The 18,139-nt window shown below is 47.0% G+C and overlaps 1 protein-coding gene across 5 annotated transcripts in view; it reads right to left on the bottom strand.

Annotated features, from left to right (window-relative positions):
- The window catches only part of SFMBT2 (Scm like with four mbt domains 2), a 217,060-nt gene that overhangs the window by 174,804 nt on the left and 24,117 nt on the right, over positions 1–18,139 (bottom strand). For all 5 annotated transcript variants that reach the window (XM_025445576.3, XM_025445580.3, XM_025445579.3 and 2 more), the window contains exons 3-4: positions 10,542–10,636; positions 8,167–8,407 (exon numbers count right to left, since the gene is read on the bottom strand). In XM_025445576.3, the coding sequence (XP_025301361.1) occupies positions 8,167–8,407; positions 10,542–10,636 (336 nt within the window). The remainder of the gene's footprint in view (positions 1–8,166; positions 8,408–10,541; positions 10,637–18,139) is intronic.

Genomic DNA, 18,139 nt, shown 5'->3' with positions numbered 1-18,139 from the left:
AGAAGAGACTAATTTCTTACTCATGAACAAATAGTTGTTCGCCACTACCTATACAAGTTTTTTTATTTATATGAAGACCATTTAGTCTGCCTTTTTTTTTTTGTCTTTTTTTTTCCTTCCACAAGCAAAAACAAAAACAAAACCCACATACAGTTTTGTAGGCACCTATCCATGGAGCCTATTTATTTCAGAGCCCGTTTATAAATCTCATTCATTGCTCTTTGAATTCTTTTTTATTTTTTAAAATTTTATTTATTTATTCATGAGAGACACAGAAAGAGTGAAAAGCAGGCTCCCCCACAGAACATGAGAGACTCCTAACTCAGGGAAACGAAATAGGGGTGGTGGAAGGGGAGGTGGGCGGGGGGGTGGGGGTCACTGGGTGACAGGCACTGAGGGGGGCACTTGATGGGATGAGCACTGGGTGTTATTCTATATGTTGGCAAATTGAACACCAATAAAAAATAAATTTATGAAAAAAAAAAAAAAGCAGGCTCCCCGCAGGGAGCCCTATGCAGGACTCGATCCCAGGACTCTAGGATCACAACCTGAGCAGAAGGCAGACGCTCAACCGCTGAGCCACCCAGGTGCTCCTGCCCTTTGAATTCTTATATTCAGAACACTTCTGAACAGAAGGAAAACTTAGCAATCATCTGTCCGGGGTGGTATGTTAGAAAATGGAGCCTCGGAAACCTAAGGTCACGTGCTCAGAGAGTGTGCAATTACGTGTGTGGCTGTCCTGGTCTGTGCCCGACCCTCAGGGTCTGTACGAGCCCAGATGCCTCCAGGAGCCACGCAAATGAGAACCAACAAGCAGGGGACAGAAGACCGGAAGAGCGAGCAGATGACAACCTGACCAGGCAGGTGCCTGGTCCCACACTTAGGACCGCTGACGAAAACAAGGAGACTGTTGAAAGTTTCATTAACATCCCCAAATTTAAATTTTAAGTAATAAGTATAACATGATCACGTCCTACCTCTCAGCATCCGCCGTTAAACACCCAGGAGGCCTGTCATCCCATGACTTCAGAGTCCTATGCACCACCTGCCACAGCTCTTATTTTATAATCAACTACGGTAAAAACAAAATTCCCCCCAAACAGTCCTAAGACCAGGCTTCAAAGCCTGCCAGCATCTACCCGCATAACATAAGGCCATGTTCACACTTGCTTCTAACACTTCATGAATAAACATCCCTTTATTCAAATAAGTTATATAATAACTTAACTCCCAGTAATTTTGATTCAACTTTGGATGGTAAATAGAGTCATTCTGGCAAGACTGCAGAGTTTGCAATTCAAATTACAGAAATTTTAATAATGGGGAAAATAAAAATTAGTGGCATGATTCCTAAGGCACAGTAATTCCAATACTTTTTACTGCAACAGTCGAAAGCGCGCATAAATATTTCTCAATTTATAAGCCGAGGGGTTTTATTTGGACAGGCATCATCACACATACTTACCTGCAATCTTACAGGAGCATTCCTTTCAGGGACTCAGTAGGCACCTGCTAGAGCTCCAATCTCCCCGACCCCAGACACTGAGAGGTAGTGTTGCTACTTCTCAATAAATAACAGCGAAACAGTCACCGGATTAAATGATTTCCTTACATTATCACCATAAACAATAATTATTTGGCAGTTGCCCTTTGCGAGCTTTGCATGTGCTTATGAATAAATCAAGCCTTATTGATTTACTAAGCCAAAACGTTTTACATCTAGCTCCTCTAATAAGAACGATAATCCTCCACTGCACTTACCGATGCTTTAATGTAGTAGGTTTCTTAATACTTTTAATATGAAAGATTAGTACCGATTAGCTCACGAGCAGGAACACTGCTCTCTGGACGGCCAACTGGCCACTGCACTCGGGTCTCTCTGAACATGTCCTTAGTAATGGAGTTCTCACTTGCTGATTGGAATCACATCTTAAGGAAATAGGTGGCGCTGCCACCAGGCCGCTTCTTCCTTGAAACGTTGAATGTAAGAATGATGGTTTGCATTAATTCAAGCTTTAGTTCATTTCAAACAGCAAGGCAAGAAAGGTCGTGAAGGATGCTAGGTAGTTGGCAAAACTATCATCCCAATTCACAAAATGATGCTTTAGTGCCGTGACTTCAGAAAATGGAAGACTACTTGGGACGATCGCAAAATGTCCTCTGAGGTCTTGAGCTCTACACGACCCCAGTCTCAGGAGAGGCGGCCCTCTTCTTACTCCCTCCGTGAGGCAAAACACCACACACCGTCAGCCCCTTGCTTCGCCTACCCATGTTTTGAAGCGCTCATGCACCTACTGACTGGTTCGACGACATCTCCACCAACTCTCACTCGGGGAAGGAGTAATCCCAGTCCTCTGGGCTCCAACAGGGAACCAGAGTCTAGGACTCTTCATTCTTTAACGAGTGAAATTCTATCCGTTGCAGGTGACGATGGACCCAGGCACTCCCAATAATTTCCCAGCTTCATCTGTCCCCCACCCCGATCCACTGAAACCTGACCACCCCAACAGTAACACAGAAACTTCTGTGCTTCTGCTTCTTGTGCTGGACTTCCACAGATCTTCATTCCAAAAAAAAAGAAACCAAAAAAAAAAAAAAAAAAAAACCACTCTTCATATATACACTGAGCAAACTAGTGCCCCTGCTCCCCCTTTCCTTCACAAGGACCACAGACCGAGGCATGTCAGACTAGAAAGCTCTTTAGAGATTATACAGTCTCGTTTCCAAGATGAGAAAGCGGAGAGGAAACTCACCGAGGTAGCTAAATTAATGGCAGAGGCAAGATAAGAACCAGATCCCCTTATTCCAACCGCGCTGTTCCTCCCTCTAAAAATCCCAATTCCTGAGATGGCGTAAGAAAATCCATCACCACGGAGCATCCCAAACAAAAGCATTGTGGTGTCGTGGACTCTAACTTGTGTTAATATCCTGGGATGCCTTTCAAGTTCAACCACGACAAAGATTGACCAGGTACAGTTGCAGAATTTACAATGATATTAGCTCTCCAAGACAGAAAACCACACAAACAAGAATCCTTGTTCAAAAATAGATTCCCCGATTCCCTGTGGAACAACTGCTGCCTCTGGCTACGAAGCAATAATTATCCTGTACTACAGCAATCAATAAAACCTTTTGCCCCCACGAACCTGCTATTTCCTGACTTTGTTCTCTGCACTAAAGATTTCCAAGCCGTATTGATTACCTACTAAATTCTTTTTTTCAAGTTCTCTAAAACGAGCAATAAAGAAATTCTCAAATTAGCATAACTTGTTATTGTTTGAGCGGGCTTCAAATCTCTCCGTCACATTAATGCTTTCCCCCTTTACAGAGTGTTCCCATTTTTCATTGGGAATTTGTCATTTTAACTGTGTCCCTGTCTCGCCTAATAGCGCAAAGTCAGTAGGATACAAATTTGATGTTGCTTCTGGAGCTGTGACTGCTGCCACATTTTTCATCCAAGCGAGAAAGAAGAATTGATTAATAAACTATGCCCTCTCTCTCAAGCAACAGCATGGATTTCTACCAAATGAACCCATTAGCTCCGAGAGTGTTAAAATTCAGCATTCTGGAACTTGTCTCTAAAAACGATTCACTAGAGAATCTATTATAAAGTGAAACCATCGTGCAGCCTTTCCAAGGGCATTTAGCTGCTAACATGTCAAACTTGGAGAGTGAGTCATGTATGAGATAAGCAAGGACAGTGAGAAGGGGGGTCGGCAGCCTGAGAACCCTCCCCAGCAGGTGTGGGCATCGTGCCAGGGCCACCGTGAGCAGAGCCAGGCTAGTGGGAAGAAGTCTCGTTCTCAAGTAGCCCTGATGTTTTTCCAATTTTCCATCAGCACAAATCCTCTGTCAAGACTGGTTCACTTCAGGAGAGAACAGAGACCACAAGGAAATTAAATAATCATATAACACACTGTATCTTCTCACCTCTGTGGCTGTTTTAATTCAAAGCAAGTGGAATATTATTCAGTCTTAAAAAAAGAAGAGAGCCCTGTCTACATGACTAGCAAAAAAAAATTAACTCGGAATGAACCAAGGAGCTGAATGTTAGGCCCAGACACCATAAAACTCCTACAAGAACACACAGGGAGAAAAAAAAGTCCTTGACGTCGGTCTTCCCAATGCTTTTTTTTGGATAGGACACCTAAAGCACAAGCAATAAAATAAAAACAGGCAGACCTACATCAAACTAAAAAGCTGCTGCACCTCAAAGGAAGCCATCAACAAAATGAAGACAACCTACAGAATGGGGAAAAAATATTTGCAACCATGTATCTGGATAAGGAGTTAATATACAAAATGTATATAGAACTGCTATAATTCCATAGCTAAAAACAACAACAACAACAAACAATCCAATTTAAAAATGAGCAGAAAAAAAAAGAAAAATGGGCAGAAGCTTCACCCATTTCCCTTCATGTATTTGGTGAAGGGGATCAAGAGATCCAGGATTCCAGTTACAGAATGAATAAATCATGGGGATGAAAGATACAGCAAGGGGAATATAGTTGATGGTATAGCAAGGGAAATATAATCGATAACAGTGTTCTATGGGCACAGGCGGCAGCCCCACCTGCGGGGAGCACAGCCAAGATAGAAGCTGAATCACTGTGTTGGACACCTGAAACTAACAAAACACTGTGTGACAACCGTACATCAATTAAAAAAAAAAAAGTGAGAAAAAGCTCCAAGAGACATTTTTCCAAAGAGCATAAACGAGTCCTGCTCCACATCACTCATCATGAGGGAAATGACAATCAGAACCCCGAGGAGGCATCACGTTACACCTGTGGAATGGCTCTCCTCAGACAGACAAGGGATAACCTGGGATGCTGGCAAGGACACGGAGAGCAGAGAACCCTTCTGCGCGGCTGGGGGGACTGCCAATCAGTGCGGCCCCCTCGGAAAATAGTACGGAGGGTCCTCAGAAGATTAAAACGAGAACTACCCCAGGATCCAGCAATTCTGTGACTGCGTGTCTACCCAAAGGAAGCAAAGACACTCGTCGAAGAGATATGTGCACCCCCCATGTTCACAGCAGCATGATCTACAACAGCCAAGAGGTGGAAACAACCTAAATATTCATTGAGTGTGTGTGTGTGTATAGTGTGTGTGTGTATACATTCTTTAGCCACAAGAAAATCATGCCATTTGCAGCAATATGGACAGACCTGGAGCCACTATGTTAAGTGAAATAAGTCAGATAGAGAAAGGCAAATACTGTACGATCTTACTTATACGTGGAATCTAAAAAACATAAACAAAAAAAAACACAGAAAACATTTAAAAAAGGGATGAGATATGCAACAGTTGCCGGCGGCAGCAGATTGGGGGGTAAGGGAAATGGGTGAAGGTGGAAAGGTTATAAGAAGAAGGCGCAGCGTGAGGACGCCAGCTAACACTGCTGCGTGGCGTATTTCAAGGTTCTAAGATGATAAATCCTAGAGCTCCCATCACAAGGAAAAAACATTTTTTTCTCTTTGTTCTTTTTTGTATCTCTATGAGATGACGGATGTTCACCTAACCTGCTATACGGCTTCACACGTACGTGAGTCAACTCATGATGCTATATAATGTTTGTCCTTTTTCAATTGACTTCTTTCACTCAGCATAATACCCTCCAGGTCCCTCCACGTTGAAGCAAATGAGTGAAAATATCAATGAGGATGACAAAACATGAGAGACTCCTAACTCTGGGAAATGAACAAGGGGTAGTGGAAGGGGAGGTGGGCGGGGGGTTGGGGTGACTGGGTGACGGGCAATGAGGGGGGCACTTGGCGGGATGAGCACTGGGTGTTATGCTATATGTTGGCAAATTGAACTCCAATTTTAAAAAGTTTTTTTTAAAAACTTATGATGCTATGAACCTTACACATACGCAGGGTTGTGGGTTCATTCTATCTCAACAAAATTGGAAAGAAAAAAAAAGGAAATCCTGGGACATGCTGCACGTGGACAAACCTTGAGGACATGATGCTGAGAGGAAGGTAAGCCATTCACAAGGGGACAAATAGTGCAGGACTCCAGTTACGTGAGGCCTCTGAAGCCATCAATCCCAGAGAAGCGGATGGTGGAATGTTGGCTTCCAGGAGGGGAGGAAGTGGGGGGTTGCTGTTCAGTGGGTACAAAGCTTCAGTTACTCAAGACAAAAAGGTTCTGGAGATGGGCTGACGTGGTGCTTACATTTCACAAGGTTCTGTCCACTTAAAAAATCTTATAAAGGGGGTAAAAGAAAAATAAGAGAAACATAAAAGTGTCGCTGGGGACAGACACAGTGCAAGCTGGGCCTAGGACGTGCTGAGGTAGAGCTTTACCCTGCTCGGCCCACTGCGTGCACCTGCACAGCCGGGATGGGAGGCAGGAGCAAAGTCCCAGGCCAGCAATCACCGGAGCACCCCTCGCTCCACAGTGAGACCAGAAACAAGGCTCACACATGCAGCTCCAAGCATAGGACCAGCACCGACTCAGAGGCGGGGAGACAGGCACTACAGCATTCCTCTCTCAAGGGCATCTATGAAAGCACAGATAATAACTTCCTTCCAGAGCCTTCAGTCTGCCCGTGAACGCTCACTGAGACCTCGCTGGGCACAGGTGTTAGCACAGGACTATACAGGTGAACAACTGCCCAGGGCTGTTCGGGGTCAAAGCTGCGCCCACCCGCTGCTGCATGCAGAGGGACGGTGCAGTCCAGCCACACAGCAGAACGACATTCATCCAGAAAAAGGAATGAAGGCCTGACCCACGCTACGGACAACAGGGATGAGCCTCCAGCACAGGGCGCGAAGCCCAAGAAGCCAAACTCAAGCAGCCTCACTCTCATGTTATGTGATTCCACGTGTTTCCATAAACAAGGCTGTAGAAACAGAAAGCAGGCTAGTGGCTGCCAGCGCCTGGGGAATGAAAGAACAGAGCAGCGGTCAGTGGGCACCTTATGGGGTTCCCTTTACGGGGTGATGACAATGCTCTGGAATTAAGACGATGACCACGGTTGCGCGGCCTTGTAACTACACCAAAAATCACTGATGTGCACACTTTAAAGGGATGAGTTTTACAGTGTGCGTATGGGAACTCAATTTTTTCTTTCAAAGATCAGTAAGAGGGGGAGACGCACAGATGCAAATGTGAGCCAAGTCCAAGGGCATCAGGGGCTTAGGGAGTCAAGACAGGGTCTGACCGTGGTGGCCTGAGGAAGCCACAGGTGAGCTGACAGCTGGAGGAGGAAGGGGTACCTCGGGGCAGAGGACTGGAAAGAGCCCGTGCATGAGGGGATCACAGGGGCAATGGCCCAAACCAGGACCAAAGGGCCTGTGTCTCTTTCCTCTGAGGCAATGAGGCAAATGATGTCGGAGGAGGCCCATGCAATCTGTTCAGTCCTTATAGACATCACAACTCAAGCTTTATGGGTCTATTCTGACCACCTCTTAGCAGGCTCTCAATCATGCACAACACAGGCCAGTAGGAAACCACAGACCATTCCCACCAATCAGAAGAGCAATATATCAGAACTTCAGAAAGAAGGTAAAATCCAAAAGTTCCAGGCAAAAGCAACAGCCAGCACAGTAGACAGAAAGAAGCTCTGAATTCAGCTGCGAAAGCTACGTGTCAGGTGGGAATAAAAGTATCAAGTCAAAATTAAAACAGGCAGACAAGCTACCACAAGGGTATTACACAGGCTTGAGAATCAGCATTGAAAGTCTTCAAGCAAAACGGCTGCCGTCACCATGGAATCAAACCCTGAAAACAGGGTGTTAAGTATTCAGGTATCTGGAAACGTGGCTCTTCTCACTCACAAGGTCGGACGAGCTCCTTCCGGGCGCCTGTATGATACGTGTGTGTGATACGCAGCCGGGTTTCTCCAAGTCAGCGCCCATCCATCCCTCAGCCCTCGTCTCCTACCCTCAACGCTCATTTGAGGATTAGACTCAGAGCCTTAGTCTCCAGAAGGTCACGGTGGGCTCAGCTGCACCCAGGTCGCCCTCACTCCGAGAGCCCACCAGACCCTGAAACTCAAAGGAAGGAACCCATAAAGCACCGGATCTTCCTACTAAATCAGTGTTCAGATGTCTACGAGGCTTCTCTACAAGCATCATGAACGATGATCGCTTGCAAATCAAAAGGCCTCGGGACGTGGGCCACTTCGGCATCTGCATGCAGGGAGCTTACCATCCGGGGGCATCAAGGCCTTGTTGTTCTGTGTGCACCACCCCACAGGGTGCAGATCTGCTATCACCACGTCGCACCAGAAATCGGCCCGGCGGTCCTCGCCATAACCACAGTAGCGCAGGAGCAGCAGCTGCCCGCAGGTGGTGATGACGGTGGCCACCCAGTACGTGTCTGGGTTGTTCTTATTGGCCACTTCCAGTTTCATCCCCGGCTGGAAGTTGCTCTGAAGGCTGATTTCAACCTTTGGGAAAGAAGAAATATGGGGAAAATGTTATTATATCAGACAACACCCAGAGGATCACGAGAACTATTAAAAATACAGCACTTAAACATGGTATTCCTCTTGCCCTAAAAACACAATGTGAGCCACCAACCAGACGTGAGGTTTACTAGGAGACACATTAAAAATTAGCAAGATAGGGATGCCTGGGTGGCTCAGAGGTTGAGCGTCTGCTTTTGGCTCAGGTCGTGACCCCGAGGTCCTGGGATCAAGTCCCACATCAGGCTCCCCTTGGGGAGCCTGCTTCTCCCTCTGCCTGTGTCTCTGCCTCTCTTACTCTGTGTCTTTCATGAATAAATAAATAAAATATTTTTTTTAAATTAGCGAGCTAAAACAGATGAAATTAGTTTTAATAATGTATTTTGTTTAACCCGATATATCCCAAATATTGTCATTGCAAGATGTAATCAACATGAAAAATACTGAGTTGTTTTACACTGTTGTTTCCCATTGAAGCCTGTAAAACCTGGCACACATTCTACATGTAGACGTGCATCCCCATTTGGACAGCACACTTTTCAAGTGCTCAGTAGCTCCACGTGGCTAGTGGCCACTGTGCAAATAGCACAGCCATAGAGATTAGATTTCCTATTTTTTTTTAAATTAATGGTTATAGTCTATTAATATTTGCCAGCCCTCCCCTGAAAAGCTTTGCAGCCTAGTGAGCCGTAACATCAAAAGCTCACACGACATCCATGAGGAGCTGCTGCTTAAGAGATGATGGAATGATACGCAGCTCATCCATGGGTCCACAATACTTTTCCTTTAAACCTGGCACACGGGACTAGGGAAATGGTGCACCCAGAAGGACACGACACTGTGGTTGAAGGGAGGTGGGAGGGACGCCCTTGGGGGGCTCAGTGGTTGAACATCTGCCTTCAGCTCAGGTCATGATCCTGGGGTCCTGGGATTGAGTACCACATCAGACTCCCTGCATGGAGCCTGCTTCTCCCTCTGCCTGTGTCTCTGCCTCTCTCTCTCTCTCTCTCTCTCTCATGAATAAATAAATAAAATCTTAAAAAAGAAAAAAAAGAAAGAAAGGAAAGTGGGAGAAGTAACTGGATCAAACAGAACAGAGAAGCTCCACATGGAGAGAGATTGATAACTTGCAGTACAGAAGGAAAAATTTATGGATCAGTATCTCCTTCCTAAACTACCTCAAGGGATCCAGCCAAGTCATCCCAGCATCCTAAGAGGCAAGAGAGCCAAAAGCAAGAACATGTTGTAGAAGTATGCCAGTTTGCTTACCATCCTTGGACTAAATCTTTGCCTTGGATAGCACAGTGGGGGGAAAAATGTTTCTCAGAATTAAATTTTCATTTCCAGTAAAGCAACAGTAATGCCTCAGAACTTGGGTCCTGGAAATACAGTCTTTCCCTGGCTAATGATATATTACCAAAGTCTCATACATAAGCAAAAATCTGATAAAACCTCAATCTTTTATTTTCTGGGACTCGCCCTTGGCTGGGCACACCATGGGCATCGTTCAAAGAAATATTACCGATGAAAATGATTTTCTGGTTTGATCCAAATGTGCCCTGAATATTTAAAGCTATTTCCTCTAATTTCACTCATCTGCCCACAAAGCTGGCTATAAGACTTTTAGGTGTCTTTTTGAAATAAAAATATCAATTCAAAATAGAAATATATAGCCATTACTCCTCCTAGATGACATTACTCGTCACACGTATTTGCCTAGCTTGCTGGCTCTTGATTCACATCAATCTTACCCATCTCGGGCTGTGTGCCCTTTGTAGGGCCATGTCTGTGTACTTTGTAGAGCCATGTCTGTCTACCATGCAGGCCCACATCTGTGCATTCTGACCCTTTAGGATGCAGAACAAGGGTAAGGTGCACACTGTAGCCCACACACGGAGCCCCACCGTGGGCCCAGCACCCGTTACCAGAAGAGATCAAGTGTAATGACAAGGCCCATCTTTCCTGCAGTGATCTGCAGAAAGCAAGTCGATGTCCACCTCTCTTTTTGATGTCTAAGAAATCCTGCCTCAATTTCCCTTTTCTCCCCAAAGCTTCCTGCAGATGCCCCACCCGCCCCACCAAATGCAGACCAAAAAGACACGGGTGTGTTACGTACATGTTTGAAGGAGGTGTGAGGAGCTGCACTGGCACCTGTTTCTTCCAGATATTCTCCCCAGTTAAAGCCAATTTCCTCCAGGCTTGAACCTTCTTCTGCCAAAGACAAAACAAAACAAAATAAAACACCAGAAGAATATCAACACTGGAGTGAAGAACGGAAAGGCGCTGGCCTTCCACAAAGGGCAGGAAATCCTTCATGCAAGAAACATGTGAATCTGATGGTGCAGGAGGATCCTGCTGAGGATGAGGCTGCCGACTGTCAGCTTCGGCGAGCTCACGGCGGAGTGCTGACCCCGGAAAGGGAAACGGATGAAATCCTGCCTGCACAACCCTGGCAAAATCGAGGTTAGTAAAACCAAGTGCTCTCAGGCAACTGGAATGAGACTGGTCTCGGGGCCTTCCTGCCACCCGTGAGAGTACTTGTTGGGAATTGGCCACTGTCCCCGCGGCCACTCCCATCTTCGGGGAGGTGGGAAGACCAGGTAACGGAAGCCACTGAGTTTTGGGGAGACACCAGGACGTGCAGGCAGCATGAGCATCTGACCACTCCTCACATACTCTGGCTCGAGACAATAAAGTAACAGCACAGACTGCGAGTATCATGAGGCACTTTGGGAAGCAATGACTCTGATGTTATTCCAAGGGAAAAAAAAAAAAAAGAAAAGAAAACTATTTGAGGTCCAGAAGGATTGCTCAAGTACGGAAAGGCCAAAGGCCATAACCTAGCAACTTAGTGACATAAACCAACAAGCTGCCCATCAAGCAATCCTCAAAACATGGAAGACTCTGGGTAGGAGACAAATCTGTATAGTCAGAAAGAACCAAGCAACTCATCTGATGGCATGGACAACACTATTACGTCCTAGTGTCCAGGAGAAAGAGCTAATGACCTGGAAATGTTATCTTAACCTATCTGCATGTCAGTCCTAAAGAGAAAACAGAGCCCCGGAGGGCCACCCACACAGGAGGGGAGGTAGGAGCTTCAAAGTCTCGCTTCTCTTTTCTTGCAATGATGCTCAGCGGATGCTGATGTTCAGCCAGTGGATCTTCTCTAAGCAACAATCTATGTCACTGGCCAAGAACAGATGCTGCTCTCGGGCCCCGTATTAGTGAAGGAGCGGTGTATCCCGTGGAAGGTGAGCCAGGGGAATCAGCAACAGGAGGCTCTCAGGAAGCAGTGTTCTTGCAGGCGAGCACTACCCTTCTTCCAGGAAAGATTTCTCCAATTTTAAGTAAGAAAAATAATTTTCTTGTGATGCTCTGTACAGTCTCAGCGATGCACAGAAGATCCTTTTTTTGGGTAAAACTAGAAGACGCTAGGTTAAAAGCAGTTATCTCACCCTTTGGCTTCTACATCAAAAGTTGCTGAGAACTGCCTCCTCAAATTCTACCTCCATGAGGTGGCTTGTAATTAAATGCGCAAGAAAAATAAAAGCTACCTGAAGAGAAAACCTCTTCCTTGTTTTTTCCCCCAACATTTTACCTTACCCAAGGATTTATGTCCTTCTGTCAGAAACAGGGTCCCTGGAAAAAAGTCAGCGGGTCCTGCAGCCACCAGCTAACAAGAGACACTGCTGAGGCACAGTGGGGCCAACCCGCAGGGGAAGCAGTCACATTCTGGAAAACACTCCTGGGTGTTGCCCTGCGGCTTGACCCCTAATTCTTTTCCCCAAAAGGCTGCAGGCACCAATTGCCAAGTTTGCTTTCTGATGCACTGGCCAGATGCATCCCTGCACACTACTTATTTGCTCAGGGTGCCTGGCACAGTGTCTGCTGGCAGCTAACTTGGCACAAGGGAAGTCTGTAATTTCTCAACACCCTACCTGTCCAGCTTTAGCCCAAGCCCACACCACCCGCAGGCCTGCCCACCCCAGCTAGGGTCACACACTTCCAGCCCCACAGACCCACCACGAGGTCACAGCAGTGTCCTAAGAGCTACACCATCACCAGGGTGTCAGGTCCCTGCTAACTGCTTTATGTGCATCATCCCGTTCCATCCTTCCAAGAACCCTGACAGATGGTTACCACCATCCCCGTTTCACAGAAGAGATGACAGAGCTCAGAAAGGCTAGGGGGTCACCAGGATCGTGCAACTGTCCTGCCACAGAGGCAGGGATCCAACTCAGGCTGTCCGGTGTCAAGCTGGAACTCTCCCAAGACACCTTTCCACGTCACCCTTCTGCCTGCATCACACATGGGGCACATCTGCACCACCAGCACTATCACTGGTTCCTCTCCTGGAGAATCCAAGGCAGGCTCCGGGGCCAGCTTCTCTGACTTCTGTGCTGGAGAGCACCAGAGCAATCCAGAGCCAAGCCAGGTGGCAGGAAGATGCGGAAAGGCAAGAGGCAGTGGCCACGCTTGGAGAGAACGGAGGGCGCAGAGCCCCCGGAGCCTTCTGCAGGAGGACACAACCAGGGCGACGAAATGGGCACAAAACTTGGTCCTGGGCCTTTGGAGGCAGACACTCCTGGGAGAGCCTCTGGATGGAGGCTCCCGGAAAGTGGAAAGGCTCTCTTAGGGAGTGATCGCTTCCCTGGCATCAGAAACACCTGCCTGGAGACAGAACTGGTGCCTGGGACTAGAAGGCTTTGATGAGCTCCATCACCATCCATGTGGGGGAGACCGTGGCCGAAATATCCCGGCGTCAGCTTCGAGGCTGCGTGTTAAGGTGATTCACTCTTCAAACTATTCCAATTGAGGCGCCTAGCATTCTACACCAATGTTCCCCCTGAATTCTTAATTTGTTATCAACCATGGGTCTCTTCCAGCAATGAACAGGCTGTAGATGGCCTTCACGCTCCCTTGGGAGTTCATTCAAGTCAGCAAGAGATGGAAAGGTCCCACCGTGACTCCCCAGCGAGAGTCTGTGGCTCACGGCTGCAGGCAGCTGTTACAAGCTCTACAGTCCATAGAAAATACTGAAAAGTCGGGCCAGGAATGGGACCTTAAAAATTAAAGCTTGTATGCCCAGCGCTGGTAGCCTGAACAATAAAATCATACACAAAACTGAGGGTCCCCTACCCTCAGGCCTTTGCCAACCTGTAACTCACGGCACGTCCGCCAAGCACGTGTGCCCTGAACAGCCCATTCTCTAAAGACGTTTCAATGAGCAATAGATAAACACACACACTGTTTATGAGTGGAGGTCTCATAAACCTAGAGCAAATATTTACAGCTGATTCATAAACCTCTTAAACCCATAAACATTTTATCAGGGAAACTCTGACAACCTCCCTCCTCTGCCAAGGCACCGGTCGGAAGCGTTTTTCCCCATGATGTAATGAAAGCAGGCCATGAAACGCGACCAAGAAAATTTCACATTTTAAAAGAAAACAGGCGTGCTCATTAGCGGTCGTCCAGTTGTGGAAAACAGGAGGCTATTTAGGCGACCGGCGTATTTGCTAACAACAGAAAAAGAACACTAAACGTGGAGGTGAGCAAGCGACTGGACAGTGTAGAGCAGAAAATGGCTCACACACTTTTTTTTTTTTTTTGAGTAATCAAATCTTGGGTTCTGATTTTACAGTCTGAAATCAGGCTAACTTTGCAAAGCTGAAGGTTAAGAGTCCATGGCCATCACCCGGTAAAAGAAGGGAAAGTCTGCAGTTCAGAGTCAATGAAATATCCCACAACACCTTCCAGTGTGCTCAAGATCCCTCACGCAAACGGGAAGAGAAAGGAAGGCATTACATCTTGCTGATTTTCATTGCTGATAGTCCATTCCTAGGATCACAAGGTTTAAAAAGCAGTTCTACTGAGTATATGAAACGGACGGAGTCACTCCAAGGGCTGGGTTCACGGCTGCAGGGCTTCCCCCAGGGAAGGGCGGACAATCACCTGCACTCAGACGACCCAGGCGGCCACAGAGATTTTCCAAAAAAAAAAAAAAACACATAAAAATCACCCAGTCACCCAGCTGGGGGGAGTGGGGGGACAAGAACTATCCTAAAGAGAGGGTTTTGGGGGGCCTTTTGTTCATTTTGTTTTGTTTTTAACAGAGAACACTGTGGAATCACACAGAACCAGTTCCCAGCACCAAGATCAAGAGATTTGAATTTTTCTAACAAGAATGTTGACTCCAGGTGCCCGGGTGGCTACATCAGTTAAGCATCTGTCTTCCGCTCAGGTCATGATCGCAGGGTCCTGGGATCCAGCCCTGTGTTGTCAGGCTCCCTGCTCAGCAGGGCATCCATCCGCTTCTCCCTCTCCCTCTGCCTGCCTCTCCCCCTAATTGTTCTCTCTCTGTGTCAAATATTTAAATTTTTATTTGACAGAGAGAGAGAAAGAGCGGGCTTAGGTGCAGAGGGAGAGAGACAGAGAAAAGCAGACTGGGATCATGACCTGAGCCAAAGGAGACGATTAATCAACTGAGCCACCCAGGTGCCCTAAAAAATATATATATACATGTATATGTATATGTGTATATATATATATATACTTTCAGAACAGAAAAGCCTATGGGACTCCAGTTAATATATTCCTAACACCAAAAAAACAAAAACAAAAAAATTAAGCCCATGTTCCCAGCATAATTCTCTTTACTCAGAGGCCTGCCCGGTCTAAATGTGCAACAGCACTTTATCTACAGACCTCATCAGGAAATTACATTTAGCCAGCCTGGAAAAATAATGTCAAGGAGTCTATTTATCACCATGTCAGCACACTGTTTTGCTTGCTCTTATCACAGCAACTGGAGAAGCCCAGAGTTCCAGAAAGCCAGTTCTGGTCCACTGCCTTCTGTGCAGCCGGTGACAAGGCTGTCCGCTTTGTGCGCCGGCCGGGCCGCCCGATGGTTGACCTGCATGCATCCCGGCGACAGCCTAGGCGCTCCTGGGAGGATGAGTCACTTTACACTGCGCCTATTTCATGTACAAGACTGAGGTGCCAAACTATCACCTGACTTAGGAAAAGAGGCAAAATGGGAAATATGAAAGCTGTGGATGAGATTCAGAGCTCACAGTCTCACGGTGAAATTATTTGTCTCAGAGGGATGGGTCATCTGTGCAAGCAGTCACAGTGGCACGGGTTAGGGTGTGGGAGCACTAAATTGAAACACCCAGGGGCAGGGGGTGTGGGGAGTGCCCATCTCTGGGCAGAGAAGAGCCAGAGGCACCTACGTGTCGTCGCTTGCCGGGGAGCAAGAGGCATGTGTCACATCACACGTGGGGATAGGGGACCGCAGACCGGCGGAGGAAAGGACGAGAAAGCAGCCGGGCTGTGCGGGCGTCCCAGAAAGTGTGTGTGTGCACGTGCGTGTGCGTGCATGGAGGGGCGTGCTCACGCGCACACTGGTGCCAAGGGTGACATTCCCCTGCACGGAAGGGCAGGTACGGCCCCATGTGCAGAGCACCAGCTTCCCAGCCCGAAATGAAATCCCGGCTCCAACACAAGAGCCCTGTGATGTCACCAGGTCGTCCACGTCCCAGCTCAGTAACGTGAGGGTGATAAAAGCAGTGATTTCACTGGATCGTGGAAGGGTACCCCGAGTCGATGCACATAAAGCACTCAGGAGAGCGCCCGCCAGAGTTCAAACTCAGGATCACGTACCTACCTGTCCTCAGTGAAGGCGGCATTGGCCGGGGAACCCTGAGCTCACCTTCTCCGGCTCCTCTAGTAGGCGGATGGCACCTGAAAGGCTGGCAGGGGGTCCCACAACCAGACTCCCCTGCCACCGACTCCAGAGCGGAAACTGTTTCATGTACCAACAGCTTGGAGGGGAAAGTAAACTTCCTGACAACTCCTACTGAGGACATTTTAACAGACTCAATGTTTGACGTGCCACTGAGTTTCTGCAAGTCAGCCTTGGTTCTCTACAGAGGTTTACATCCTGCTTTAAATTTATTTATCTTTTGGGGGCACCTGGGGGACTCGGCAGTTGAGCATCTGCCTTCAGCTCAGAGCATGATCCCGGGGTCCTGGGATCGAGTCCCATGTTAGGGTCCCCGTAGGGAGCCTGCTTGTCCCTCTCCCTGTGTCTCTGCCCCTCTCTCTCTCTCTCTCTCTCTCTCTCTCTCTCTGTTTCATGAATAAATAAATAAAACCTTTTTTAAAAATTTATTTCTCTTTTAGGACTCGCTCTTTGTAGCACCACCTAAAAGTCTCCTCCACACAGAGGTGCTTGTGGAAATTCCAAGGAGAAAAGACAGATCAGGGGAAAAAAGCTCTGAGGCCGACATCTGGACATGTTAAGATAACTTAGAGCGCCCTACAACTACCCTTTCTAGTAAAGACCTTAGCGTCCTGAATGATGCAGGCCACCCATCGCACCCGAGCAAGGAAGCCACTATGAAGTGCATGTGCACGACAGGCCTCCAGTGCCATCTCCTCCTTCCCTATTCATGGAATCACCCACGAGGAAATGCAGCACAAGTAATTTCCCTGACACCCTATTACCAATGGGTTTCGAAATCTACTTAAGCCAGACAGATATACCACAGCTGCAAGGAAATGAAAAGGCAACACAGGTTTGGTTTTTCAACAGTTTTGAAGACACACCTTTGACGATGAGGCAGTAGCAGACATCAGAGGTGCCTTCGGCAAAGACACAGGGAAAGCCCAGAGAACCAAAAGTTGGAAAAGTAACCTCACGCAGCAAATGGAAGATAGGCTTTTTTTTTTTAAAGCACTTAAAAACATAGAATTGGGGTGAACCTTCAGCCTATGGGGCTGAGTTTCCTTGCAAGAGAATCTCCATACTTCCCCAAGCAGACAATGACTCGACTCTGCTTCTAGAAGTTTCCTCATTCCGGTTCACGTACGGAAAAAGTCCCCAGGGGCCGGGTGGAGAAAACCAGGATGATTCTGAAGCAGAGACTAACATCATGGAACATATTTAGACAATAATTGCAGGGCTTTCCAGACTTTTTTTGCAGCTAAAGATATAATTTGAGATACTTAATGCAGGAAATTGAATGCTATGAAGCCATCTGTATTTCTGCCACTGACGGCACTGATCAGAATATGAAGACGAGCATCGTGACTTCTCTGGACAAACATTCAATCTCCCACTGAGTTAAGGATCAACCTGTTTTACGTGAATTCACCATAACAAATGTTCATGATCCAGACAGCTAAGCTGTCCCTATTTAACTTGCTGTTATGCAAATAGAGCAATTCTTTTTTTTTAAAGAAAGTATCTTTTTAAAACAGACTTTAGTGTATTCAGAAAAAGATATATGTACAAATTTGTTGATTAAATATTAAAATTCAATCAAAAGCTGGTTAAGTTTTAGATTCCTTAAAGGGAGGAAAAACTTGACCACATATTCACATGACCTAAATTTCTTTCCCATTAGGCACCTCTTGGAAAGACGGGCTCCAGGTTCCGGAGAGGAGAGAAGGAGGTGGCATCCGTGCTTGGGCAGGTCCCGCTCTCTGTCCTGTCCCTCTCGGGCACGTGGGAGACGAGTCTGATTTTCCCACCTCCCTTGCAGCGGTGCAGACACGAGACTGGTTCTGGTCAAGAGGTTCTGAGCAAAAGTCACAGCTGTGGCTTCTGAGCCGGAGCATGACACTGCTGACTCGGGACGCTCCAGCTCTGCTCATCCCGAAACAAAAAGCACTGCGCGCACATGGTGTAAAAGGACTCAGTAG

This window comes from Canis lupus, chromosome 2 (assembly GCF_003254725.2).
Source record: "Canis lupus dingo isolate Sandy chromosome 2, ASM325472v2, whole genome shotgun sequence".
Classification (NCBI taxonomy): Eukaryota; Metazoa; Chordata; class Mammalia; order Carnivora; family Canidae; genus Canis; species Canis lupus.
This window is presented reverse-complemented; position numbering and strand designations above follow the sequence as displayed.